Source organism: Fulvia fulva, chromosome 4, assembly GCF_020509005.1.
Source record: "Fulvia fulva chromosome 4, complete sequence".
Classification (NCBI taxonomy): Eukaryota; Fungi; Ascomycota; class Dothideomycetes; order Mycosphaerellales; family Mycosphaerellaceae; genus Fulvia; species Fulvia fulva.
In genome coordinates, this window is record NC_063015.1 from 2,675,128 (window position 1) to 2,703,118 (window position 27,991).

Here is a 27,991-nt window from a genome sequence, read left to right on the forward strand (position 1 = left end):
CTCAAGTCTTCGCCGCCTCCCTCCGCGATATCGACATCGCCCTCGAGAAGCTCGATAAGAGGTGTACACCTACCGACCCTACTACGAAGGTCCCTCCTTAGGCACACTATATCCTCTACGTATTCGATGCTAAGGCCGTAGACGAGCTGCCTCCTTATCGCCCTTACGACTATAAGATTAAGCTAGAAGAAGGTATAGAGACACCGTTCGGACCGCTATATTCTATGTCCCGGGAAGAGCTTATCGTCCTTAAGAGATACCTCGAAGAGAACCTAAAGAAGGGGTTTATTCGAGCGAGCCGTTCTAGCGCTAGCAGTCCCGTTATGTTCGTTAAGAAGCCCGGCGGTAGTCTACGCTTCTACGTAGACTACCGAGGCTTAAACGCTATTATAAAGAAGAACCGCTACCTAATACCGTTAATTTAGGAGACGCTCGAGCGCCTCTCTAAGGCCAAGTACTTCACTAAGCTCGATATTATTACTACGTTTAATAAGTTACGAATAGTAGAAGGACACGAGTATCTTATAGCCTTCCGTACTCGCTACGGGCTATTCGAGTCGCTCGTTATACCCTTCGGCGTTTGTAATAGGCCTAGTACCTTCTAGAACTTTATTAACGACATCCTTTAGGAGTTCCTCGACTAGTTCTATACTGCCTATATCGACGACATCCTAGTCTATAGCGAGACTAAGAAGGAGCACCGCGAGTACGTCTATAAGGTCCTTTAGAAGCTCGTAGACGCCGGCTTGTAGCTCGATATCGACAAGTACGAGTTTAAGAAGACCGAAGTCAAGTTCCTTAGTTTAATTATTACCGTAGACGGCATTAAGATAGACTAAGAGAAGATCGACGCTATCGTCGAATAGGATACTCCTACGAACGTTAAAGAGGTCTAGGGTTTCCTAGGCTTTACTAACTTCTACCGCCGCTTTATCTACGCATTCTCGGGCGTAGTATACCCTTTAACGAAGCTCACGCGTAAGGGTAAGAAGTTTGCCTAGACCGACGAATGCTAGGAGGCTTTTAACTTACTTAAAGCGAAGTTTGTTAAGAACCCGCTTCTATAGCACTTCGATTTCGAACTAGAGACCCGTAGAAAGACTAACGTATCCGACGGCGTAGTAGGCGGTGTCCTACTATAACGCCGCTCGCCTGAATCTCCCTAGTTACCTATCGCCTTCCTCTCTAAGAAGATGACCGCTACGGAGTATAACTACGAGATCTACGATAAGGAGCTTCTCGCTATCGTTAAAGCTTTTAAAGAGTAGCGCCCCGAGCTCGAAGGCTCTACTATACCCGTCTAAGCCCGCTAGAGCGAGTTCCTCTCCCGGTTCAACTTTATGATCTCGTATACGCCCGGCAAGGCCAACTCGATAGCCGACGCCCTTACCCGCCGCCCTAGTAACTCTCTAGTTGATCGAAGAGGGGGCTAGTAAATCGTAGAGCAACAAGTTATTAAAGAGTATAACCTCTCTTCCGAGCTTCGAGAGTACCTATCGAACGGCTAGCCTACACTCGCCGCTTCCTTTGCTACTCTCGTGCTCGCTCCTACCTACCTTAACGAGAGTAATAATGAATCCGAGCCTAAAGAATACGCCTCGGACGCTAAGGACTTAAACGACGATAAAGAGGGCTTAGTAACGACCGACGGCTTACCCGAATCAGACTTTAAGGGGTTTGATAATAAGGAGCAACCTAAAGGCATTATAGCACGAGTACGAACAGCGTATAATACCGACCTAGGCGCCTAAGAGTTAGTTCAGGCCCTCGAATCTAGCGCGAGGACATTCCCGGGCTTCTCGCTATCCGAGTACGAGCTCTAGGAAGGTGTCGTCTACTTCCGTAAGAAGCTTTACGTACCGTAGCCCGAAGGCTCTAATATCCGAGCTAAGATTCTTTAAATCGTCTACGACTCCGCCTCTAGGGGTCACCTAGGCGTAGCTAAGACCTATAAGCTCCTCGCTAGGTATTACTAGTAGCCGTATTTCTAGAAGGACGTCCGCCGCTACGTACTAAACTACGCTACTTACCGAAGAGCTAAAGCTAACCGCTACCGCCCCTACGGTCTCTTATACCCTCTCCCGGCTCCTAATCGTCCGTAGAAGTATATTACTATAGACTTTATTACCGATCTTCCTTACGGTAAGACCTTTAGCGGCGTAAAAGTAAAGGCCCTTCTAGTGATCGTAGACCGTTACTCTAAGGACTAGTATATAATCCCGTACTAGAGCATGACCGTAAAGGAGACTACTCGCTTATTCTACAAATTCGTCTAGCGCTTTTAAGGCCTCCCGGATAGTATCACCTCTAATAGAGGCACCTAGTTCATCTCGTACTTCTAGAAGCGTCTATATACTATCCTAGGCATCAAGTATAAGCTCTCGACCAGTTTTTAGCTACAGACCGACGGCTAGACCGAAATTACGAACGCTATCCTCGAGTAGGTCCTTCGTTACTTCGTCGACTACTACTAAAAGGATTGGCCTTAGTATATCCCTACGGTAGAGTTCGCTACTCGTAACTAGGACTCGGAGACTACTAGCTACTCTCCCTTCTATACTACGAGAGGTTACTACCCTTGTATAGGTATAGAACTAGAAGAGCCTCTCCCGCCTACCGAAGACGTAAACGAGTAAGCAGTAGACGAGTTCGCTACTATACTCTTACAGATCTATAAAGAAGTCTACGACGAGATAGTATACGTATAAGCAATCTACGAGGATTAAGCTAATCGTCGTCGCTAGCTAGCTCCCGACTACTAAGTAGGCGATATAGTCTACCTTAACTCTAAGAACATTAAGACGGACCGCCCCTCTAAGAAGCTGAACTAGAAGAACCTAGGTCCTTTTAAGATCACCGAGCGTATTAGTTCACACGCCTACCGTCTAGCTCTTCCTACGAACATAAAGATCTACGACGTCTTCTATCCCGTACGCCTTCGGCCGTCGGCTAAGGACCTATTCCTAAACCAAAACTAAGACATACTAGGTCCTCCCGATAAAGTAGAAGTCGACGAGCCTATTAACCTACCTTCTAACGACTATACTATCCGTAAGATCCGGGGAATCCGCGTAGAGCCTAACGACGTTAAAGGACTACCGCCGATCAAGTATAAAGTCGAATAGCAAGGTTGCCCTAAGTAGGATACCTTATAGGAACCTATCTAACATATCATCTTCAATCGTTAAGTAATCGAAGAATACTACGCCCGCGTAGACGGCCTAGAAGTTAATATCGGTAGGCTCTTCGAATCTAAGCTCTTCGACGGGGCTTACTAATAGTGTATCGACTATAACATTAGGCCTAGGCCTAGTACTAAAGCTGAACATCCTCGATATATAGAACTACTACGGCTTCGTAGGAACTTAGCTTTGTTTAGGGGGGCTACTATTATAGTCTCCCTATAGAGTATATAGAAGGTAGGGACAGAAGAGCCTTAGAGTACTTAGAAGTCGTTAAGAAGTGAAAGTCTAGCTTAGTACGTAAGCGCTAAGAATTATATACCCCGTAACATTTACTACGGGACCTAGCCCTCTAAATTCACTACTCTACTAAACCTTAATAGATTTACTTCGGCTCGTGACTATATGACTTACGGTACTCCCGCGAGCACCCGCGACTACGCTAGACCCTAGAAGAAGCTCGTAGAAGACTCGGAACGTAGGGCAGGTTAGAATAAGGTTTTGAGCAAAGCTACTAAGCGCGGCTTCGCACGGGTTAGCCTTATTGATACGGGGACACGTACTCGCGAGGGTCGTATATAAATATCTAGCCTTCCCTAGGCCTCTCTTGCTTTCTTCGTCTTTCGTTTTGTATAGCAATCATACTATACCCTTTATATCTATACTTCGTACCTACATTCTCGCTTTTATTCTTATATCTTATAGGCCAGGCTCTCGCCCCTAATACTAGCGTATATAGAATCGATAACTAGTACTTAGACTAGTTAGTTTTATAGACTAAGATACTTAAGTATAACTACGCCGAGTACGACGACTATTAAATAGGTACGGATTGATAGTAGTGGAGTAGAGTAAGAGATTAATCTTTAATGTTAAATAGGTACAGATTACGTAGCCGTAGAAGATAGGAATTACAGATTATGTGAATAAAGAAGGACCTAATAGGATAGCGTGTATCTATATACAAGTATCGCTAGTTAATAGTGTAGGTGTTTTAGGAGGGACAGCTACACTTAGGACTTGACTAGCAAGCCCTGATTACTAATCCCCCTAAGCACCTAATGTTGACCCTATGACCTGCATATTCTCAACACTCCCACTCAGGTCAGAAGGTCTCAAACAATCCCTTATATAAGCTAGAGCTGCCTTACAAAGTTTTGAAACTGCTGGCCATTGAGGGGCTTAGTCAGCCCATCAGTAACCATGTCCTTTGTGTGGCAGTAATCCACTATAATCTTCCTTTGCTACTAGAGATTCCTGACATAGTGGTATGCCACATCAATATGCTTTGACCTGTCATAGACATAGGCATCTTTGACAAAGGTCAAAGCTGCTTGGTTGCCACCTATAAGCTTCACGGGTCTCAGCTCATCAACAGTACTTTTGCTTGCCTTGATCCTAGGTTAGAATGAACACTCTCTAACCAGGTCAGGACACCTCATCTCTTTAAGGACTGCAGCAAGAAACTGTGACTGCTTGGCTGCTGCATTCATAGCCATGAACTCAGCCTCCATTGTTGATGTGGTAACAGACTTCTGCTTCCTACTCATCTAGGACACAGGTGATCCACAAAGGAACCACACATGTCCAAGGATTGAGACTCTGTCTGCCTTGTCCATGGCATAATCAGAATCTATGTATCCCTGGAGAATACCTCCTCCTCTTCTGTACATTAAGCCCAGGTCTGAGTATGATCTCAGATATCTGGAGAGTTTCTTCAAAGCTCTAAGATGTTGCTTTGAAGGGTCAGCAACATATAAGCTGATTCTTCTAAGGGGGAAAGCAAGGTCTGGCCTTGTCATTGTTATTGGCCACATCCAGGTACCATTGCAACTATAGTACTCCTGCTTGTTGCACCTCTCATCTATAGTAGCTGAAGGTCTCAGATCCTTATAGCTGTCTATAGGTGAGAGTGTGGGTGTGGCCTTCTCTGGAGAGATGCCCATCTTGGCAAGGTTAGTTTGGATGTAGTGTCCTTGATCAAGCTTCATAGTACCTTAGGACCTGTTTCTTGTAATCCTCATTCTAAGGATCTTCTCACGTTCCCTAAGATCTTTGATCTTGAACACTCTTCTAAATTCAGCCTTGAACCACTGGACATCTAACAGCTTTGGAGCTGCAATAGGGATGTCATCCACATAGGTGAGGACCATGATGTCTCTTCCTCTGTGGATGAGTAGGCATAGATCCACCTGGGACTAGGTAGATCCAATCTGTTCTAGCTTGGTAACATAGAGCTTGTTCTAATCTCTAGCTGTTTGCTTCAGTCTATACAGGCTTCTAAGGACCTTGAAGACCATATTTGGTGGAATTTCAACACCTAGGGGTGGGATCGTGTAGATGTCTTCAAGAAGGCTGCTTTCGGTGAAAGCATTGTTCACATCCACCTAGTGCATCTCAAGATCTCTCTCACATACTACAGCCATGAAGACCCTAAGGGTATCATACCTAACAGTAGGTGCAAAGGTCTCTTCAAAGTCAACACCATATTTCTGTGAAAACCCTCTTGTAACCAGTCTTGCCTTGAACTTTTCAATGGCTCTACTGATCATTCTTTTCACATCAAAAACCCACTTAGATGTAACCAGGTTTGCACCCCTTGGCGGTACAACTGGATCCAAGGTGTTGTTGCTTCCTAAGGCAATAAGTTCTTTCTGGATTGCCTCTTTCCACATATGTCCCCAATTGGGGTCTCCCACTGCCTCCTTATAGGACTTTGGGATTGGCACTTCCTGCTGGTAGGCTATGGCCTGCCCAACAGCAGCAAATGCATATCCCTCCACATTATTTTTGAAGACAATACACGCTATAATGGTAGTTGTATAGCTGTATCTGTAGAAGTGGTACAGTTCTTAGCAAAAGTGGCCCGCTCGGTAGTGTAGCCCGCTCGGTGGTGAAGCACGTTATACCTATAAGTTAGTATTAGTAATACCATTACTAGGCTCTAAAAAGTGAGTGTTCCTGGTAAGAGAGTTAGAATTAAGGTTAGGCGCGACGCGTCATCGAAGTCGCGAAAACGCGGAAACGTAGAGGGAGATTAAGAAAAATTACGTAATGAAGTTTCTGAATCAATTGCTAATAAATGTCTAATCAATTGCCGATCGGGGTGAATGTCCGTCTCCGTTACTATCTCTAGCCTGGTTTCGGGTTTGGCGAACAGCTACCCGTGGTTTGGTAAATAGCAAGTGGCGTGGCTGATTAGTAGAGCGGGGGTGAAGTTCAAGTGCCAACGGAGGTGTAATTTGCCGCTAAATCAAACACAGCCTCGGAGGAGGAGGAGATGACTGAGTGAGATAGGCTGCTGCAGCTTCTGCACCGCCCGCGGAATCTCCAAAGATCAGCGCGTTGTCTAACGCCAGCCTGGCGATCGAAGAGCACCTTGATTAGCAATGTATTTGTCGTCAACGATGCGCCGTCAGTTGCGATTACCAGAGACTGTGCGCTCCTGCTGGACTCTGCCGGTGCTCGCAGTGAGATACGAGCACTCGAGATGGCGGTAAAATGAGAGGTTCGGTGCCGGATCATGCTCCGACATGGCAGCTCCGACTCTATGGAGCAGTCTCCGATGGTGCGATAGCTTATTAACTTCGGCGTTTCGACGAGCTGGAGTTTGATGAGCCGGTGTGCGCAAGCGTGGTTGATTTTAGGTCGCCCATTGCGTACAGTTCGCGCGGCCTCGTACATCATCGTGGTTGTGATAGTCGGAGGCTGAACACGTTTGAATGATGTGGCTGACAAAAGATAACGGTGGTGTTGGTACACTTGCTACAGTACGATCAGTCCTGCAAACGCAGATAAGACACGCTGGGGGTATACTATTGTACAGTGGTGTCGCATGGTAGTGATTATTACATTCCTGGGTATCCCCGCCGTGGGGCGGGTTCTGTGGTGAGTACCGTCTTCCTCCCGTGAACTCCTCAAAGCAGTAAACCACAAGCGCCATTCCCAGTAGCTCTGTCGTGTGAGCGTGAAAGCATCCTCATCGTGTTCAACGGCCGTTGCCATGCACGGACTGTCGTCGTTGCGCTCGTCGTTGGTGTCAAGAGCGAGCGACCAGATACGCCATTGCAAGTGCAGCGTACAAAAGCGGAGGAACCAAGCAGTGAATTGAGTTCGGCACCAGACCTGCTGTGGTGTCCCCGCAAACCCGGCGGTCCGTACTGGCCAAACACTCAGCCGGGACGAGTACAGCCGAGTCCGATGCGCAGCGAGTCGTCTACTACCTTCGAGGCTGGGATAGCTGGCGTCAATTGACTTTGTTCCTCGGCTGCGTGATTGTGGCGAACTGGACGACCTGCAGCATCGAGCAGGCTGGAAGTTGGCAGCACACCTGGGTCAATAGTCTGTCGGTGTGATTGCGGGCAGAGCATTGTGGTATGTGTCCAAGGGTCGCGGGCTCGGATGAGCTGAGTGAAACACCGTCCCAATCTCGGTCTTTTTCAGACTTTCGTACCTTTCGTAGCGCCCTTCGCAACGGACGTTCCAGTACTAGCGGATGCCCTCATTCCAATGCTTAAATCGACAGCTCCAAGCTGATATGCTGTCATGGTGCTCTCCACAGCTGCGGGCACTGACTCGGTTGGGCATCACGCACCCAAGTCATGATGGAAGTCGATGCATGCTCCGCATGACTACGAAGACTAGGCAGTCGGGTAATGGCCTAGCGAGTAGGATCGGCTGGCACCCTCGTCTCTGTATTGCATCGAAGTGGTTTCTTGCTGCGCTCCGTACGTTTGCTCACCATGAGCCGACTGAAATGAGGTAGCCGCCAGCGGCGGGGGCTGCATTTGCCCGTGTGGCGACGTGTAGTCTGCACCGCCGGCGGGCACCTGCATCGGTGTGATTTGGAAAGATGTCGGTTGCGAGAAGGTCGCTTGGGGTTGAACCTGGTACGCACTTGGTCCGGACGACACCGAGATGTTTGGAGGATATTCGCTTTGCGGGGTGAGCCCAGTGTGGTACGTTGATGGCTGGTACCCAGTCTGCTGTGATGGCGCGGTCTCATACTGCGGTCGTTGCTGTTCCTGGCTTACATACTGGGAGTAAGGCGCGGCATTGCTGGGCCACTCCACCCGCTGATCATGGTATGGCGACGCAGACTGGGCTGACAATGGGTCTTGGGCAGCGTCGTGTGATCTCCAAGTCGTCAAGCTAGGTGGATTCGCTACCGCGCCTACACCCGGCAAGCCCATGGCGTTGCTGACGAAACCGGCGGTCTGGTGCTGCCATGAGCCGTGACGCGAAGCGCTCGGCTGTGCTGTTACTGAATGATTACTGGGGGTTGAGGTTGAGCCAGGACGAGGTATGCTGGATCCTGTGGTGCCCGGCGATGTAGACGGAATTGAGAGGAGAGTAGATTCTATTGGTCGTTGGTCTACTAAACGAATCAGTGTGATGTCCTGTTACGAGCTGGGCAGTTTACAACGTACGTTCTGTCGGTTGTAGGTTAACGTTGAAGCCTGCCTCGTTGAGCTTGCTGCGAAGGTATGCGTTTTCTTCTTCTAGTTCTCGGTTGCGCTGTTGGGTCACATGAACGATCTTCTCATTGGCCTCGTGACTACCACGGAGATCGTTTATGCTGCGTTCGAGATGATCGATGTGGTCTTTGGTTCGTTGTCGGATAGCGCGTTGAGCCTCGCGATCATTGGCGCGTTTCCGTTCAAGCTGCGCGGACGACAGCGTAGTCACGCTGCGCGTCCCGGCTCTCGATGCTCGCTTCTTCCCTGAGCTGGTCGATGATTTCCGGGTGTCTGAGTTTGGGGACACGTAGCCTTGTGATAGCGACGACTTGCCCATGTCAGGCGATGGACCGGCGTCGGAACCCATCGATAACCATGGGAGATGGTCGTTGAAATGGTGCCACGGTGTTGTTGGAAGAACGCACGTCATGGGCAATGATTCTTGAGGAGATAGTTCTGGTGATCGGTTGTTGGGTAGTCGTCTAAGGAATAGTCGTTAGTGGAGGCCGCCGTGCAGTGGTTCCGGCGAAGTGTGTATTGCTGAAGTGTAGAGGTAGGAGGTTGTCACTAGCTCTCGGTGCGTGAGGAGAGAAATAGCAATTTCATGCGGAGGCAATGGAGCTTTTCAAGAAGCATTGATAGCGCTCTTTGTTTCAGTGAGAGACGCGAGGAGCGGGCGAAGGCGTGATATGTTGATGCTAATAACTTAGTTGCGACTATGGTGCGCAATGACCTCCGGTAGACACCGGCGAATTGACCGGTGCAGTGACAGACTTTGGAGCAAGCTCGATGCCCGACAGCCTTGACGCAGGCTCGTGCAAACTGCAGCAGTGCGGTAGTAGCTCGACAGGGACAAGGGCTGCGGTCCCTGCAGGACCCCAAGATGGTTGGCACTTTGATCGACCTATGACATGGAATGCGGCCTACTCGAGCCCGCCCGTCGGCGGGAGGTGCAGCTACGAATGTTTGGGAGCTGTTTTCCGAGTGCCTGGCAATTCCGATCGCCAGAGACAAGGTCCTGGAGGCGTTAGTGGCATCGTATGCAGAGGGACCGATGAGTTATCTCACCGCGGATCCGAAAGACACCACCACTCTAGTCCACGTGGAGGCGCTTTTAGCCGGAGCGAAGCACCAGACAGCCACAGCTAGATCCAGATGGACAGGAACGCTATTCCTGACATGTCACACAAGATGCGACACCCGAGGGGAGTACCCGTGGCTATACCGGCTCCTGATAATGCTCCAGACTGGAAGCTTGAGGTTGTCTTCCCGGTGTGATACTGTCATGCTCGAGAGTTGTCGCTCGAGCAGCTTCTGAACAGGCTGACCCATGCACCGCACACCAATCTCCAGTCAAGCTCGGCCAGCAAGGCTTTCCTAGACGCGGCGACGGCGCCGTGTGGCCATGCACTGACGGGCCACGGCGAGGAAAGGGCGACGAGAGCTTGTGCGAATGAGGTGGTGCTGCATAACAACCGGGTTGTTTTGATGCCGCATCGAGAGTAGCTTATGCAAGCAGCTGCCGGCCGAGCGTCTTTTCCGAGAGGAGTTAGTTGACGGCAGGCCTCGCCAACATTGAACCTGCCCGGGCGCCTTCAAAGTGTGAAATGGCAGCGGCCGCAAGGATGAGCAGCGCGACGACGTCAACGATGACCTGCCAAGTCGGCTTCATGTTGTTGCTCAAACCTAGCGACGGTTTGATGGGCACAACGGCCTGCCCGATCGAGGCCGTACTCTGCTCGGTGCTACTATGCGTCATATATTGCTATTGTGCTCCAGATTGCTGTTAATTTGCGCAGGGCTCGCGGGCAGCGTGGCGGCCACATGGACCTCGCTTGGTGGTCGGAGAGACGTCACAACAGGAGACATGGCCGAGTGTCGGTACATACATGGAGGGTGCTTTCCATGGTACGGCGGTGCCTGGAAATCAGCCATGGCAACGCGCGCGCGCAGAAGGAAGAAGCGGGCTGGCGTGGGCTGGCGTTGAGGAAGGCGAGAGCCTAGAGGTGAAAAAGAGCGACGCGACCCATGGAACCGGATAACCCGCCGGCGGAGAACCTTGCTGCTCCACCTTATAGCCGATCTCGCCGACGGCATCCCGAGCGCAGAGTTTCGTCTCAATCGCTCCCGTCTTGACTTTGATGTGTTTTAGGGCAGTCGCTCGACAAAGCTTCAATGTTGGCTACACCACTTGCGTCTTGCTGCTGCGCGAGCCCGAGGCACCGCTTCGCTACACGCTCCAATCGAATCCCACCTGCCATGTCCACCACGTCCCGACGACGGCCGCACTCCGCCCACGCCCTCACTCACCCAGCTCCACAATGTGCTTGTGACCTGACTAGTGAAGCGTCAACCAAGTACTTGTCACGGTGTTTCACGCTCCAGGCATCGCCCAAATCGTCAGCTCATCCATGGATCTGAAACGACACAACAACCCATTGCTGGTCTACGGCACACATGCATCCCTGGCGGACCATCACTCTGTCGACGCAAGCACACTCGCTGCAGCCCGCCGTCACGCTGTACTATCACCCTCGTGCCCCAGCCTCCAGCCCCCGCTGTCTGTTCCCTCCCCTCATCGATGGCGACCGATGGATGACGCTCAGAGACAATGCTTGGTCAGTGCATTGGTCCGAAGTACGACACCTGCGCAGGTCCAGAAGGCACGGGGAAGCACCGGCACGTCAACTCTCCCACCCTCCTTCATCCCCCAAAGGGCATTCTACACAACCTGCTTGTAGATTAGTGCTGCAATGCGGTGATTGTAGCTGCAAATGCATGCAAGTTGAATGATGCAACAACGAACTCTCGGTACCTCCGCACTCTAGTCCCTCACTACACCACCGACCAAGCCATGACTCGTAGCGGCATGGCTTGCATACGAGATAGCGCTACTGTCGCAACGGCAGACAAGATGACATTATCTGGCGTTTGCATAGTTGTCCTCGCAATATTCCAGAGATCATAGTTTGCTATTGAGAGATCGATGGCTTGACTTCGCGGCCCTCAGCGGTGCCTCTTGCAGATGTGTTTCGGAACACCCTTCTGGGCATTTGAACCACAACGCGAGACACCAGCGTGAAGCCACGGCTAGCATGGATCCACGATCGGATCGTCGCAAGGTATGGCTGTTGATTATCTGGGTGTAAGGTCATCCTGGGTATCGAGATCAGCCTGGAAGTACCCGGGCCATTACACCTCACCTCATTGTCGCCGTCGGTGGATGCATCATCTGATGCTGTCGAAGTGGCTGGAGCATCGCTCGAAGGCCATTCCGATGTCCGAATGATCGGACATATCGATCACAGTGGCACCGGCGTCAGGTCAAGTGCGCCGCTCACGATTCTGGTAGGTTGGGCCTGAGTGCAGACTGCATATGCGTCCATCCTTTACCACAACGCCGAGAGTGCTCAACAATGCTGTATACCCTCATCTGGTCTTGAGCAGCCCGGGTGTTGGTGCGAACTTGAAACACACTCACTCCCAACATAGCTTATGGCTAGATCGCCGTGGTCAGCATGGATTCCGCCATGCTGCAGGGGTACTTCTCAATGCTCTACAAGCTCATATGTGCAATACTATTGCTCGACCCACAGATGAAGTATCTCCATGGTGGCCCGAGTGCGCGGCCGACCACACCATGAAACACAGCTCACTAATAAGCCTTGTGCAGAGATGGCAGCTGCTGCACCGAAGACATCCCTGTCAGAACACCAGGACAAGCACTTAGGCCAAAGCGCTTACATTGCGGCAGGAATCGGACAATAGTCTATGCATACATGCAACGGCTTATGGTCCCTCTCGTTCAACTCTGACAGAGAGACGAGAATACTTCTCCAATGACTCGAGCGCTCTTCTTGGGGTAACGTTTTTGCCCACCCGTGTAGTCGACGTACGTCACTCCAAATCGTGTCTCGTACCTGCATAAAGAAGACGATTAGCTCTGCAATCATAAGGTCCGCGAGCTGCCAGTGACAACATCACAAGTGCATGCACTGTATCACGCGCCTCTCCAAACCGCCATGGCGAGTCTGCAGAACTGCTCGGTGCCTTGCATGGACCATTAACGTACCCTTCCGCCCACTCGAAGTTACTAGCGTCTGGTCAGCTGGTATACTAAAGCAGGAACACGGGGTTTGTTCTGGGACGTACTCGAGCAATGACCAAGCCATGTAGCCTCTCACATCGACGCCGTCAAGGTTCTGTGCCTTTGCAAGCTCTGTAATATAATTGCGAAAGTACTCCGCGCGAAAATCGTCTTCCAGCAGCTGCTCCACTGGCAAGTCGTTCTCGCCCTTCAGACTCGTTCCATTCTCCGTCACATAAATGATTGGCTTGCCATACCGATCAGAGATCCACCTCATCAGTTTTCTGAACCCGACTGGGTACGGTCGGAGCCAGACGCTTTGTGTCTCCGGTCCGATTGTGTCTCCAGCCTTGTTCACTTTCAGAATCTCCACGTTACCGTTAGAGTTTGCTTCCGCGGGGATATCCTGGATATCGCGAATGTAGTCTGCAGTGTAGTGGTTCATCCCTGACCAACCATTAGCAAGATGTCAAGGTCATAACAACCTGGTTGTATTGCTGCACCATAGAAGTCATTCGAGCCGTGCAGAAGCGCTTGCTCGTCGGCACTGAACTCTGGAAGACGCTCCCCGAGCTGCTGTCTCATACCTACGACGACGTATCAGCGTTGCTACAGCGAACCAACGGCTTATGTTTCGCCAGCCATCCTCTTATTGATCGCACTCACTAGCAGGGTAGTCGCCTTTATAGATGGGGTCCGCAAACCAGCCGATCGTGAATTCGAGCTTGCGTTGGCAGGCTTGCACATCTCGAGGGTCAGCTGGATCCCACGGTTCCACCCAGTCCCCGTTGAGTGTGATGCCGATGATGCCTTTCTGCTGCTCCTTGAACTCCTCCCTATACACCTTCACAGCAGCGGCGTGGGAGATCAGGATGTTGTGACCTACGAGCCAAGGCTCAGTGCTACTCTTGTGACCTGGAGCGAAGTACCCATCTGCATAGCCCAAGATTGAAGAACACCAGGGCTCGTTGTAGGTAATCCAGTATCTCACCTTGGGACCAAGTCGCTCGAAGATGAGTCTAGAGTAGCTCACATAGTCTAGGACATACTCATCTTTGTTGAGGAAACCGCCGTAACGATCGTACAGGGCTTGAGGCAAATCCCAGTGAAAGAGCGTGAGCATCGGAGTGATACCGTTCGCAAGCAGCTCGTCCACGAGATGCTCGTAGTACTGCAGGCCTTTCTCGTTGTCGGGATCATTGCGTCCGCCCAGAGGTCTGACGCGAGACCACGAGATGCTGAAACGATACGCTTTTGCCCCGAGTTGCTTGAGGAGGGCTACATCTTCTTTGTAGCGATGGTAGCTGTCGCACGCTACATCGCCGCTGGACTTGTCTGCGATCTTCCCAGATTGGCGGCAGAAGGTGTCCCAGATCGAGTCTCCGCGTCCATCTTCTTGTGCAGCGCCTTCAATTTGGTAGCTGCAGTTCCTGTCAGCCAGTCTGGACGTCTCGTCCATATGGTAAGGATCGTCACCTTGCCGTCGCGAAACCCCACAGGAAATGTCTGTCGAGTTGGAGTGCAGAAGACATGGCGGCCTGATTTAATTCAATGCTCGAAACACTTCTGCACAGCAATAGATTCGTCGCAAGACAGTCTTTTTGTACAGAGAGAGGGATAATGCTCACCCAGAGACTCCACGCAACCTACCACAAGCGACACGGAGTAGTCCGCGCCGCACACCAAGAATGCGCGGTGGTAAGTGACGTTGACTTAGAGTGGTCGGCATTGTATATTGACCCGCGTGCGACCAGGGATCGTGCGGCACTGCGGCACCAGCAATATATCCTGCATCATGTATTGTCAGACGGCACAGTGGTCGTTCGTCGTCCTGTCGGTCCGCAGGACCGCGTTGCCGCTGCAGCGAGAAGAGGCAGACGCCACCAAAGAGTCGCGGTGGAGGTGGACGTGGACGTGGACGTGTCCGGAAGGGAAAGAAGGGCCCTGCTGTTTCTCCTCCCTCCCTTCTCAATAGAAAGCCGACCCAAAAGAGGCAGTCCGACAACGACGGGCGGCAGCCAGCCCTTTGTGTGCAGCTCCGCCGACAGCTTTTCGTCAAGTCCTTCAAATGCCGACGACACCACCGCAACATGCCTGTATCTTCACGTAGGACAGAGTGGAGGATGCACCGCTCAAAAGAGTGGTCGTCTTCTGAACTCTGGTTCATGGGAGTCCATCTACTGAACACTCACAGCTGACAACAGAATAGCCTCCAGCAAACAAAGATGGCAACAGTCTTACGGCCCAGCCTACGAGCAGGTCGGCGCGTACTTCAAACCCCTTCCAAACAACAACAACAAGCCCGCAATGCAGCAAACGCCAGTGCTCAAAAACGGCAAGGAGACATATCCGATGCCTTCGCGTCACTCTCGGGGATACAGTTCACAGAGCTTGATCCACGCTTTGCAGATCTCAAAGCACAACTCATAGCCGGTAAAGAAGATGCACTCTACGATTCCTGGAATCGGCTGCTCGCTTCACTGCGCGAAGAGATCCCGCTGATCGCTCAAAGGGGGCCCGATATCGTGCCTCAGATCGACTTTAAGGACATCGACAATGCCGGCGAGGAGTTCAAGGCGGAACACAGAAAGCGGGGTGTAGCTGTCATCAGAAACGTGGTCCCGGAGCAAGAGGCGCTGAACATGAAGACAGAGCTCAGAGCGTACCTGGAGGCAAATCCACACACCAAAGCATTCCCAGCCGATAACCCACAGGTATATGAACTGTACTGGTCGCCGTCACAAATCAACGCTCGGTCGCACCCAAATTTGATCAAAGCACAGCGCTTTCTGATGGAGTTCTGGCATTCGAAAGACCCAAGTGCCCTCATCTCCTCGAGTCACCCTATGATCTATGCCGACAGACTGAGAATGCGCATGCCCGGCGATGCCCAGTTTGCATTGGGGCCGCACGTGGACGGTGGATCATGCGAAAGGTGGGAGCCCGATGGTTATGGGAAAGGTAAGGTCTACGAATCAATCTGCAACGGCCAGTGGGAGTCTTACGACCCCTGGGAATCAAGCTGTCGCCTGCCTGTAGTCAGCGACTTGTACAATGGCGTGGGCGCCTGCAGTATGTTCCGAATGTTCCAAGGCTGGCTATCTCTGAGCAACACTGGTCCATTCGAAGGCACCTTACTTGTTAACCCATTGCTGAGCCGCGCGACTGCGTACTTTCTCTTACGACCATTCTTCTCGCCGAAGCAGCCAGCGCAAGACCCTACGGCAGAGACGTATGAAGAAGCCTTCCTCGCGCCACAGAACTGGGAAATCCAACGTTCCCCAGATGCGTGGCTACAGGGCGCGACTCCAGGTCATGGACAGGAACTTCGTCCTCAGCTTCATCCACATTTAAACCTTCCCAGCTCAATGGTTCACGTGCCGAGAGTCAACCCTGGCGACTACGTCAGCTGGCATTGCGACACAATCCACGCTGTTGACTCCGTGCACGCTGGCAAGGGCGATTCCAGCGTCATGTATATTCCAGCCTGCCCGTTGACAGTATCCAACGCTGAGTTTGTGGCTCGCCAGCGTCAGGCTTTTCTGGAAGGCACACCCAGTCCAGACTTCGGAGGCGGCAAGGGTGAGTCGGAACATCTGGGCCGTCCTGGTGTGCAGGACGTCGAGAAGGTGAATCCAGTTGAAGGAATGAGAGCCTTCGGTTTGAAGGAATGGGACAATTCCGAGCCAGATTTGACTGAGGGTCAGAAGAAGGTCATGGACAGGGCCAACAAGGTGCTTGGATTCTACGCATGAGCTTCGAGTATGTCTATGCCATTGAACGACTGTGTTTGCATAGCAGAAGATTGTTGTCTATAGCGACATCTGTATTCACTGAACATGATGTCTCGTCTAAACCTGCCCTCACTGTACGTACATGTACCACTTCTCACGTGTCGCTGACATCACAGCCAGCTTGAGCTTCTGGACTTTTCCCGAAACTTCAGACATCATGCACTGTGCCTTCGTTGCGCCGACGTGACTACTTTTCGCGATGATGTGGTAACAGTAACATCGTCTCAACTGCTACACGATACTAGAGACGACAGTATGGCAGACCTCCACCACATCTATGGAGCCTGCGCGTGCGAACGGAACAAATACAACATTGCAATTCCGGGCGACGCGACATCCCTCGTTCAAGTGTTCTGGGACAACACTGCCTACAGTCGTAAGCCAGAAACACCAGTGTTTAATGATGGTCACGCTGATCCTGACCTGCAGTGCAGGTAGAGTCCAAGCAGCACCAACCACAGCTTGGCTGAGAGTCCCGCTGGACTGGTTCTTCAGCCAGACCGAGAGCTACTACGAAGACGAGTCGCACAGCTCCATCAAGCGCACCTTCCACACCCCATCTAATGACCCGAACATCCCTCCAACACGCCGCCAATTCTGCGGTTACTGCGGCAGCCACCTGACCCAATGGAACGAAGCCGTACACCACGACTACACATCAACGAATCCGGACGGCTACCTGGACGTGACGCTGGGCTCTCTCTTCAGCGAAAGTCTGGAACGATTGGAGAAGTTGAAGATACTGCCTGATGCGGACACAGACGAAGAGTCCGTTGTCAGCGGAGAGAGCACCAGAGCAGGAGGAAGCATCAACAGAGAAGACCACATCACGACCAACGAGGCTTCTGCCGGTGGTGTAGGCGCACCGCGACGAATCGTACGATCGCCGGTCCCTCACCAGACGGTTCTACGCGCGGTCAACCAACCCCCGCACAACGTGCAGAACCGCGGCATGCCATACTTTGAAGATATGATACAGAACAGTCGGCTTGGTAAGATCAGGCATCGGACGGGTGGTTACACTTCAAGAGATGGCACGAAGACCATCCGGTGGGAGGTGACAGAAATTGGCGGCCGTGAAGATGAGCCTATGACAGACGTGCCAGAGGGTCAGCTTAACAAGCGGCCGAAGCTGGACCTCTGAGGGTTGAATCTGCGTAATGATGGTGATGATGATGATGATGCGGGTTAGCGAGCGCTGATGCATAGCGCGATGGAGCGAGCAAGGAATGATTCAAGAGCAGCATGGCATAGATGGCGTTCACGGGCGTGTAAGTAAGGAAACACCAGGCTTCGGTGAGCTAGAGAGTTTCCGTGGTGATCGCAGTCACTTCTACAGAATTTTCTCACCAGCTTGTATTCACGGGCTCATACTCGCAGCCGTCTCGAAGGAAGTTTCGGCCCTCACGCACTATAAGATTTTCGAGCCTGGTAGCTCACTTGCTGCCGCACTCATCGAGATCTGCATGATCAGAACAACAACACTGTGACCTTCAGCGTGATTAGTCGTGACTACTGGGTCTCTTCGCAAGACACCGACCATTTTGCGTAGGTGCACTACCAGCAGAGGACGGTCGCCATACACTACCAACGTCCCGCCTATCATGGACAGCATAACGCCCTTCCGACTCCTCGAGCTACCACCAGAGCTTCGAATTATGATATACGAATACACCTTTGGCGACAATGCACCACAAGATCTCGATCTTCTCAATATACAGGAGCACTATCCACGACACAACTTACTCCAGGCCTCGAAGCAAGTATACGACGAAGCACATCACATCTACAAGAGAGCAACACAGCGATTCTTCCGGGGAAGAAATACTACCTCAACATCACGCATCACTACACGTCACAAGAATTCATGAAGCAGATGTCCCGAAGGCTTGGTCGAAATCGCTTCAATTCCCAGAAGACTGTCACTCTGCGATTCACGGGATTGAGTGGCTATGAAGCGGGCGACTACGTGCGACTAGACCTCAAACTGAACTCCAAAGGTGCCTATCACCCGCTTGTCGTCGAAACCCAGAACGTCAGCGGGAGGTCGGATGACGAGCGAGCTCAAGTGCCTCCGGGCATCTTGAATATAGCCTCTGTGTTTGGGAGGACCACTGGGGAATGCTTCCAACATTCGCAGAGGGATACTGATAGGCTTCTTATTCGGTATGTGATGATCTACCTTGCGACACTCCTACAGCATGTTCCAGGGCTTGGGGAGATGTGGAAGAGGCCATAGTGATAGGTAGATGGAGAAGTGGGAGGAGGGGTGGTTCGGTCGGTCGGTGTGAGGCAGAGGGTTGGGGCGGAGGGGTCATGGCATGCACAAAGGGGGCTATTTCTAGGTCGCTACAGAAAGCACAATTGAGGCCCACTCAAGATATCGAGGTTCGCTTGGAGTGTGATCGTTTGTCCGCAGAGTGGAGGGCAACTCTTCTGTCGAGAGACCCGGGGTTTGATGCAGGTGGGTCCGTCCGTTGACCTATACGATTCTCAGATCAAATCTGAATTTGACGGTTGGCGGCCTGGAGTTATGACTGTAACAAGGCCCACCTCTAATCCTTTTCAGCGGCTGCCTGTTCCAAAGAAGCCATCACAGATCCTTCATCTTAATGGAATTGTCCATTCCCCATGTCATGCACACAGGCCAGCTTGTTTGAGACAGTGTCAATGACACTATATCCACCCCACTATCTGGCCTACCTTAATACTCGCCACCGTCTCAGCTTCAATAAGGGGAACAGGCTGGCGAACATGAGATAACTCCACTCACGTCGGGATAAAAGAAAGACATCGTCCCGAGCCCCTTTCATTCACACAGACTCTCACTTCACAACACGCCTCACTTCCCCTCCCTTGCCGTCTCCGTGCAAGGGCATATAATCACCTCAACCACTAGTCATCTCACCACAGAAGCAGAAACTGCATCCGTGGCGCAAGCTGTACCTTCGGCGTGTGCACAGCTCAGTTCGAATGCTTGTGGTGATTCTATCATATTACATCAATTCAGAAGTTGTGTATTACTGGCAACCATAAGTCCGATACGAGGTATTCATGCTTTCTCTTCTTCCCTTGGGTTCATACCTGGGGTCTTCTTTTTGCCATTTTGTTGTGTTCCTTGGTCTCCGGCGCCAGGTCTCGGACTTTGGTTGTATATATTGTCCTATTTTGGGAGTAGATGACCGTCGCCTCGTCGTAGTACCGTCGACACAAGCCAAGATTTGTGAGGGAACACATCGCCGGAAGAAGTGAGTGTAGCGGTATCATTTTCCTCAAGGCGCTTTGGTGTCGATAGCGCTCGGGTTTGACCCCACGGCACATGGGAAGGAGTCCGACTCATTTAGGTGTCTGGTGTTGCGGAGGAGCCATAAAGATCATAGCCCCTATCATCCTTGCAAGCACCATGGAGAATGGCGCCGTCGGCTTCGTCTGCGTGCTCTCTGTATCAGGGGTAGTGGATAGTGCAATGGTGTCGCTCTTGTCGCGAGACGTGCGTTGTTCACGCTAGGTGTATGATGGCGCAGTAGTTGAAAGTTTTGTAATATGCGTTCACCTATCGATGTCATTGTTCCAGTCTCGAGCACAGTCCTGTGCTGTCGTGTATGCTATTCCTCGTTGGGTGGTCCCCCTTCGACCAGATTCCAGAAGTTAGCAACAGTGATGATCCCAATCACTGCCGCACCCGAGAATACTCGCAACAGTAGTTCGTGATGCATCACCTACTGCAATTCAGCTAAGCATCCTCACCACCATAACTTCAGAATCTGCGATTTACAACAACGAACTGCCAAAAGCAGCCTGAACCTCGAAACCTCAGTCTCGCATACTTCACTATCTATGAACCTTACGTCCTCAATATGCACTACACGCAAAAGCCGCCAGCTCACGCACTCCGTCCGTTTCAATCACAAAGACGAGTCAAGCAGTAGCGCACATGCTGCCACTCTCCAAAACCCATCCAAAAGATATCCTTCAAAACTCCTCGTTTCACAGTGATTGTAGCGCCGGTTGTCCGCTGTCGATTAGATGGCGGATCCCATGATTACGAACAAGACTTGAGCGATACTGGTAAGAACAAAAATATTTGTGCGCGCGTTCCGATCTTTCCTGCGCATGCGGCCCGATAGCGGTGACTTGGTAGTGGGTGAGGAAAACAATTTTGGGAAACGAATGCGCTGCGCTTGCTGGTTGGGTATCGATAGTCGAAGAAGAGGTCAGTAGAGATGGGTGAAGGCGAACGATGGGCGATGCCCGTTCCATCTGCGGGGAGGCACGCTGCTAATTGTCGGTCAAGTATGCGCCATAATTGTTGTTGAGGCGTGCTCTCAAGTCGCTTTCCAAGCTGCGATGTCTCCCCAACATAATCGGAAGCTGTAGCTCGGACTCCTCGCGGGGTCGATGTCGACCTGTCAAGGCGATAGTTGCCAATGCCAGGGAGGCACCATGCTGAATACACAGCCACAAGGGCGAGCGTGGTCCCGTTGACAACAGGCAAGATTGTCGTCCGACGAGCACAGCATGGAGAGGCCCAAGCGTCCAGTAGAAATGCTCCAGCGATCCTCCGGTACATGATCTGCAGCATGCGTGAGGTCCGCTGGACATATCTCATGAGCCAGGCCATAGAGGCCGACGCCGGACGGGGTGTTGACGAATTATTCCTGAGCCGGTGGCCGTCGCTAGTTACCACCGATGTCGAGCTCCTGACCATCGCCGAAAGCAAAGTTGGCATCGAAGCCTCCAAGGTCGTTGTCGCCGTTGCTATTCAGGAAGCTGTCGAAGTCGAAGTTATCAAGCACATCGCCAGTATCGAGACTCGCAAAGTCCATGGGACCAAAGCCGTCGTCGTTGCCACCGAGGTTGCCGAATGGTTGGCCGTTCATATCCGTCCCAGGCTGTTGTACAGGAGGTGCTCCTGGCTGTCCGGTGTTTGGTGGCTGACCAGCGCCAGGCACCCCGTTAGCCATCGCCATATTCTTATTTTGGTTGAATGAAGCAGCGTTCTGCGGCGTTTGTGGCGCTTGTGGCGTAGGCGTAGGCGGAGCATTTGCATCTGCGTTGTCGTTGCCACCAGCTTGACCCTTCTTGTTGGGAGCGGCCTGTGATTCAGTGTCAGTGCTGGACGATACGTGTAGCGACTGTCTACGAACCTTTTTATTTGCTGCTTCCTTCTTAGCGCCTGGTTTGGCCTTGTTAGCTTGGTTAGGTGTAGGCGGTGCAGGTTGTTGTGCGGGACTACTTGGATTCGTGCCACCAGGCCCGGCGGCCGGAGCTGGAGGGGGTGGCATATGGCCCTGGCGCGGCGTCATGCTCGGTGGCTGCCCAGGTTGGCCGGGCTGCTGACCTGGCATCATCTGTCCGCCGGGACCTTGAGGACCTGGGTATTGAGGGCCGTTTGGCATCATCTGCCCGCTTTGGCGCATCATCTCAATCTGAGCCGGTGACATTTGGGCAATCGGATGTGATGATGGTGGCCTCATCATTTGTTGTCCGTTTGGTCCCATCACCACTTGCGCCCTCATTGCAGGATTCATGGCAGGGTCCATCATGTTGGGTGTTGGTGACCCGCGAGCATTCATGTCGCCATTGGGAGAGCCGCCCATCTTCTTCACGTTCGGCGTACCGCGTTGCATATCGTTCGGGTTAGGCGATGGATCACCGGTTCTGCTGCCCTGTGGCGACATGCCGGGAGCGAACTGGCCACCATTGGGGCCAGGGACTCCAGGCGGATGCGACATGCTGTCCTGCTCCTGTCTTGCCATAAGTAGTCGTTTCTTGTTCTGTTGCTCGAGCAGCATCAACTGCATCTGGTAATCCTGGAGGGCGTGATTGCCATTGTTCGCGCCTTGTGGACCGGCGGCCGTGACAGCTGCGCCGTTCTGTGGCATGTTCATTCGCTGCTGTTGTTGCTGTTGATAAAAGTCGTTCTGATTGTCCATGGACTGCTGGTTCATCGGACTCGACTGTGCGCCACCGGGACCCATTTGTGGGTTAGGAGGCATGCCCTTTGAGACGTTCATGTTAGAACCGGTTCTTTGCATAAGACCCTGCATTTGCTGCTGCATCGCTTGCGAGTAAACCTCCACAGACTTTGCTTGTATGTTAGTAGGCTGCGCGGACATCTTCTGAAGCGTTTCTTGGGAAATGCTGTTGGGATCGATATTGCGCTCTCGCAACAGCTCGCGTGTGTGTGCAGAAATGACATCGTGGGAGGTGGGGATGTTGGATGGGGAACCCACCTGGTTGCCGCCTGGCATCTGGCCTGGTTGGCCAGGTCGTGCTTGGCTCATGCTGCCCTCGATTCTTTGCCTCTTCGGCGAAGGGGCGTCGCCGCCAGTGTTTGGCGAGTTGGAGCGAGCAGCGTTCATGTCCACCTGCGAGCCTTGTCTTTGCATGGCTTCGCCCTGCTGGCCGGGGTTCGGCCCTTGCATCTGTCTCATCTTTGCTAGTTGCGCTTGCGCTTGCGGGTTGCCGGCCCTAGTGCATGGTCAGTGATTGAACGTCTAGTATGAGACCACACGCAGATGCTTGCGACACTCACATTCCGTTCTTCATGACTTGCTGTCGCAAATCCTGGCCGTTGTTCATCATGTAACCTCGTTGTGCTGCATTCGGATCCATGCCCATAAGACCAGTCCGCATTTTTTGCGCTGCACGTTGCTGGCCAACATAGTTAATGGTGTTCGGTCTGCCGCGCTGTCGATTCGCGCTAAACAAGTCCCAGAACATGGTGAACCAGTCTTGCAAGAATGGACCGTCTTCAGTTGACAGTGGCGGAGGCGCAGGCAAACCAGCTGGACGTTTGGCAATACCAGGATGCAGGTTCGATGTATGGTCCTTGCTATCAATGTCCATGCCATCGACACCATTGGCTTGGCGCTGGTTTGGAGACTGCTTGATCTGATCGCCAAGATCCTGCATCTCACCGCTGAATGCGTCTTTCACGGCGCGAGCAGCTTCATACTTTTCACGACACAGCAGGTAGTCGTATATGGCGGTGTTGAGTTGCTTGACCGGGTCCTTTTCAGCGTTATTGGTCGGTGTCGGCGCGTTGACAGGGCCGCCAGCGCCCATCTGAGGCTGCATGGCCATCTGCTGCTGCTGGCTCATGCTGCAGCGGCCAGTCCGAGGACGTCGCGGGAGTCGTGGTCGCGATCGACGGCGTGGGCGACGTGTGTGCGGCGGACGGTGTTAAGGGTGTGGTGTTGTGTGGAGGCGGGGCGTCGAGTCGACGGCGGTGTCGCGGTTGGGTGCAGATGGTTCCGCGCGAGATTGTTTATCGTCGTGACGAGTCCGCGTACCCGGTGCACAAGACGCCGGGCAGGGTGTGGGAGTGTTGGAGCAGCGCGATGCGCGAGTGGATGCGCGTAGTGGTGGAGAGACTGGCGGCGGATATGCTGGGGAGTCGCCCGTCGGTCGCTTACAGCCCAAGCCCAAGCGTGGCAGCAGGCGCGGCCTGTCGCGCGCGCACCGGTCGTCGGCGGTGTGTATGGGTGTGGGTATGGGTATGGGTATGGGTACGGAGTGGGTGTGTCTATGGTGAGGGAGTGTCGTTCAGGCCATGAGGGTCCGCAGGGTAAGGAAGGTACGTCGTGCCGAAGAATGAAGGATCGCCAGCGAGAGAGGTTTAGAGGTTAGCAGAGCGGAGGGCGCTGCTGAGAGTTGAGCTGCACTGTCTCTGCCGGCCAGTCTGCACGTTAGTGGCCCAGTCCCGCCTTGCACCTCGAATACCACGCACCCAGCCGAAAATCCCCTAGAAATCCGAACGTCGTTGTCGGCCTTGCGCAGATGCGATATATGTTTCCTTGTTGGTGCGCTGATGGTGTTGTGCTCGAGAAACGAGGCTCGGAGACCGAGAAACACCTGTCGCGATATTTGGAACATGTGACCTCTAGCGTAAAGGGCGAAGTGCTATGAGTGGCTGGAATTGTCCTGACGAGACCTCACAAGTTACAACGAGCGCGAGCGCGACATACTGATTGTATCCCGATGCTGTCTTCTATCTACTGTCCTATCGCTTCACGACTGCCCAAAGTGGGTTTCCACACAGACCGCCAGGAGACGTTGTGACGGCAGCGGTCTGGAAAGGCGTGTTTCTTGCCGTCTGTTTCTCAGCTTGGCATCTGCGATGGAGTTACAAGCCGGCGAATGATACCAACACCAACTGCAGGGGTGAGCTGCTTCATTGCAGACAACCATGCGAAGACAGCTCAACACCTTTCCCTCTTTCGCTCAGACCACTCGCACCCATCCAGCATAAAACCTCGTTTACTATCTGCCACATCCCCATCGAGAGTCCACACTTTGCCAAGCAAACCCACCACATAAAGGTAGGGCGTGGTCACGTTCAACGTCGTACCGATTTTGCAGGCAGCAGCACTGTGCTGGACCCTTTCTCGAACATAGCTAACCCGTTGAAACGGTGTGTCGCGCAGAGTGGCTGTGTGGTCAAGATGTGGCATCGTGACTGTACATCGTGGGCGCTTGTTCACGATTATGCCAGCCCGGAGTCGTTTGAGCGCACACCGCCCTTTATACTTTCGGTATGCAGATCGATATGAATACAACTGAGCATAGGCGTATAGTTGCTCACGTAGCGGAGCCGCGCTCGACATGTCCTGCTGCGGAAGGCCGGTCGAATTTTATCCGGAGCTGAATTTTTGAGGCATGCATGGTGTCGGACTGCCACTTGTGCATCGAAAGTAGAACAAACACCACTCTACTCGTCATCTGGAGGCATCTCGTCCTCAATGAAACGTATCAAGGTGATGCGCATCTCTGTTGTGTCGTTTCCGCGAAGCACATCGCTGATGAAGTGCGCCTCGACTTGCATTTGCACCTGTGAACTCGTCAACATTTCGACGTCCATAACCCGAGACCATTGCATAGACTGACCATCTCCAGAGCGCCTCTGATCACACCACAGAGTATGTTGCTGAACCACAACTCATCTTGTGCCCTTCCATCATCTGGGAGCTCGACAAAGTCACTGAGTGGGTTCTCCTCGAACACCAGAGTGAAGGCCTTGTTATCTTGACTCCAGCTTGTGACCAGAGGTGTGATGTTCATGAATATCTTGAAGCCAACTTTTGATAGGATCTCAGCAGTCTCTCGGAAGTTGTTGCAGGTGCCTGTGTTCGACTTTGCAAGAAAGTCTTCAACTAGTCGCAATCCAATGTTGTATCCCATCCGATCCAGCTCATGGTTGACGGCGGCATAGTCGGTCTTCTGGGCGGTGTTCGGAAGCGTGAGGTCGCGGCAGAGTTGGGCGACGATAGTGCCGTATGTCAAGGTGATGACTTCGGCGTTGATCTTCTCGACTCGCGATCTGATTAATGTCAGGATATGTGCCGCCACAGTGGAACGCGCTTCAAGTCATACTCACTTCCACACTCTGCAATACACGTTAGCATGTGAGACACGATTGATCGTGTCAGATAGAGGGGTGCTCACTCTTCGCCCAGACGGGCAGCCTTGGAGGTCATGGTTGAAGGGGACGCTCTACTGGGAGAGCGGCGTGTGTTCTGCTTCAGCTCATTCTCCTGTAGCTTAGGACAGGCGTGGGAGAAGGAATGTTGGTGAAGTCAAGTTAGAGCATAGCCCGGTGCTTTAGATCGTGGGCTTGACGACCCGCCAGCCTGGGTCCGGATCGAGCTTGCCAAAACTTCAAAGCTCAGGGCAGTCAAATCCACCAACAACAAACTGCGGCGCACTTGCGCATGATCGACCAATCTCACACTCACCTCGAACACCATCACATACTCGCTATAGCCACATCGTTCAACACCAAAAGCATCACCGATCATGTCCGGCGACAAGCGACCGGCGTCTGCCACGTTCGGCAGTTCACAGCTGGTTAAGAGACAGAGAAACGATGGAGACGCCAATGCCGGCGCTCTACAGAAGGCCAATGGCAGCGCACTCGTGCAAGGAGTGAGTCTACATGTTACATCTCTGTCGCAGCAGTACAGAGCTAAAGCTATGCAAAGGGAGCAAGCACTGATCGACGTTCGGCGGGATAGGGCACTGCTGCAAATCTGCCAGCCTCTGTCATGGAATTGAGTGGTACGTGATGCCGGTAAGGACATGTCAATGGTGACTGACAGCAAGTAGGGCACACTGGAGAGGTCTTCTGTGCGCGCTTCGATCCCTCCGGCGCCCACATCGCATCCGGTAGCATGGACAAGAACATTCTTCTCTGGAACACAACCGGCGAAGTCGACAACTACGTCATCCTCACTGGCCACAAGAGTGCTGTCCTAGATCTCCACTGGTCACGAGACAGCCAGGTGGTATACTCGGCCAGCGCAGACAAGACAGTCGCGAGCTTCAATGTAGAAACAGGCGAGAGGATACGGAAGCACGTAGGCCACGACGAGATCATCAACTGTCTGGATGTGAGCAAAAGAGGCGAGGAGTTCCTGGTCAGCGGAAGCGACGACGGATATGTCTGTGTGTGGGACCCGCGAGCAAAAGCAGCCATCGATGATATCCAGACATCCTTTCCGGTTACGGCCATCGCTCTAGCAGAAGCAGGCAACGAGCTCTTCACAGGCAGCATCGACAACGAGATCAAAGTCTGGGACCTGCGGATGAAGAAGGTGCAGTACACGCTCGCCGGCCATACTGACACTATCACATCTCTGGCTGTATCACCCGACACACAATCACTTCTGTCAAACTCGCACGACTCGACAGTCCGAGTCTGGGACATCAGACCATTCGCGCCTGCGGAACGCGCAGTTAAGACCTACGATGGAGCACATGCCGGTCTGGAGAAGAATCTTTTCCGAGCATGCTGGGGGCCGGGTGGCAAGCTGATAGCTGCCGGCGGCGGTGATGGCACTGCAACTGTCTGGGACTCAAAGTCGGCGAAGCTCATCTCGAAACTCCCCGGACACAAGGGTGCCGTGAACGACGTGCGAATATCGCCTGACGGCTCAATGGGTAAGCTGCCCTGTCCGAGTCAATGACCGAAATGATCGCTAACACGACTGAACAGTACTCTCGGCAAGCACAGATCGCAACATGCTGCTAGGCCATATACCGCGGTAGGGCGCGATCCGCCTATGGCAGCTACGCAGCAAACTTGAACAGGTCCACAAAATAACAGTGCCAAAGCCCCCGACCGCACCGAGGATTCCTCCGGGTCTGGGAGCAGCCAACAGAGATCTATACAATCGCCTGAAGCGCTCAGACTCGATGAGCCCAGAGCCGCGATGAGACGCTCCAAGCACCGCTTCGGCGTTTCGCAAAGTCAATCGTTGACACCACATTGAGCACAACGCGAAATGATGTGGTATTGCTGCGTCGAGCGTTAAGGAAACAAGTATAGAAAGTAGTCAGATATGAACTACTCGATCTGCTCGTTGAGGATGGACATCTCTCGTTTCAAGAATGCTCGTCTGTACATTTGCACTACCTTGAGTGCGTGCTATGCTACGCTACCTACTTGAGTGGTGAGGTGTACCA

The 27,991-nt window shown here is 52.5% G+C and overlaps 8 protein-coding genes across 8 annotated transcripts; 4 read left to right on the plus strand and 4 right to left on the minus strand.

Moving 5' to 3' along the window:
* Positions 1-7,822: 7,822 nt before the first annotated feature.
* Positions 7,823-9,071, minus strand: CLAFUR5_04562 (uncharacterized protein; the record flags this gene model as incomplete). The annotated part of the gene is made up of 2 exons (XM_047903710.1): positions 7,823-8,556; positions 8,612-9,071. The coding sequence occupies 2 exons, from the start codon at positions 9,069-9,071 to the stop codon at positions 7,823-7,825; spliced, it is 1,194 nt and encodes a 397-aa protein (XP_047761011.1).
* Positions 9,072-10,391: 1,320 nt separating this feature from the next.
* CLAFUR5_20037 (uncharacterized protein) lies at positions 10,392-10,628 on the plus strand (the record flags this gene model as incomplete). The annotated part of the gene is made up of 1 exon (XM_059462891.1): positions 10,392-10,628. One exon carries the CDS (start codon positions 10,392-10,394, stop codon positions 10,626-10,628), a length of 237 nt encoding a protein of 78 aa, XP_059318971.1.
* A 1,818-nt stretch (positions 10,629-12,446) lies between these two features.
* On the minus strand, positions 12,447-14,260 carry CLAFUR5_04563 (Beta-glucosidase 1B; the record flags this gene model as incomplete). Its single annotated transcript, XM_047903711.1, has 6 exons — positions 12,447-12,561; positions 12,714-12,734; positions 12,794-13,175; positions 13,232-13,315; positions 13,395-14,149; positions 14,205-14,260. 6 exons carry the CDS (start codon positions 14,258-14,260, stop codon positions 12,447-12,449), a joined length of 1,413 nt encoding a protein of 470 aa, XP_047761010.1.
* A 693-nt stretch (positions 14,261-14,953) lies between these two features.
* On the plus strand, positions 14,954-16,483 carry CLAFUR5_04564 (uncharacterized protein; the record flags this gene model as incomplete). Its single annotated transcript, XM_047903712.1, has 1 exon — positions 14,954-16,483. One exon carries the CDS (start codon positions 14,954-14,956, stop codon positions 16,481-16,483), a length of 1,530 nt encoding a protein of 509 aa, XP_047760437.1.
* Positions 16,484-16,777: 294 nt separating this feature from the next.
* Positions 16,778-17,666, plus strand: CLAFUR5_04565 (uncharacterized protein; the record flags this gene model as incomplete). The annotated part of the gene is made up of 2 exons (XM_047903713.1): positions 16,778-16,898; positions 16,957-17,666. The coding sequence occupies 2 exons, from the start codon at positions 16,778-16,780 to the stop codon at positions 17,664-17,666; spliced, it is 831 nt and encodes a 276-aa protein (XP_047761012.1).
* A 3,532-nt stretch (positions 17,667-21,198) lies between these two features.
* On the minus strand, positions 21,199-23,629 carry CLAFUR5_04566 (Transcriptional activator somA; the record flags this gene model as incomplete). Its single annotated transcript, XM_047903714.1, has 3 exons — positions 21,199-21,618; positions 21,670-22,996; positions 23,061-23,629. 3 exons carry the CDS (start codon positions 23,627-23,629, stop codon positions 21,199-21,201), a joined length of 2,316 nt encoding a protein of 771 aa, XP_047761014.1.
* A 1,609-nt stretch (positions 23,630-25,238) lies between these two features.
* On the minus strand, positions 25,239-26,004 carry CLAFUR5_04567 (Transport protein particle subunit bet3; the record flags this gene model as incomplete). Its single annotated transcript, XM_047903715.1, has 3 exons — positions 25,239-25,358; positions 25,415-25,847; positions 25,973-26,004. 3 exons carry the CDS (start codon positions 26,002-26,004, stop codon positions 25,239-25,241), a joined length of 585 nt encoding a protein of 194 aa, XP_047761013.1.
* A 319-nt stretch (positions 26,005-26,323) lies between these two features.
* Positions 26,324-27,574, plus strand: CLAFUR5_04568 (U5 small nuclear ribonucleoprotein; the record flags this gene model as incomplete). Its single annotated transcript, XM_047903716.1, has 4 exons — positions 26,324-26,452; positions 26,542-26,584; positions 26,633-27,466; positions 27,522-27,574. 4 exons carry the CDS (start codon positions 26,324-26,326, stop codon positions 27,572-27,574), a joined length of 1,059 nt encoding a protein of 352 aa, XP_047761016.1.
* Between the last annotated feature and the right edge of the window lie 417 nt (positions 27,575-27,991).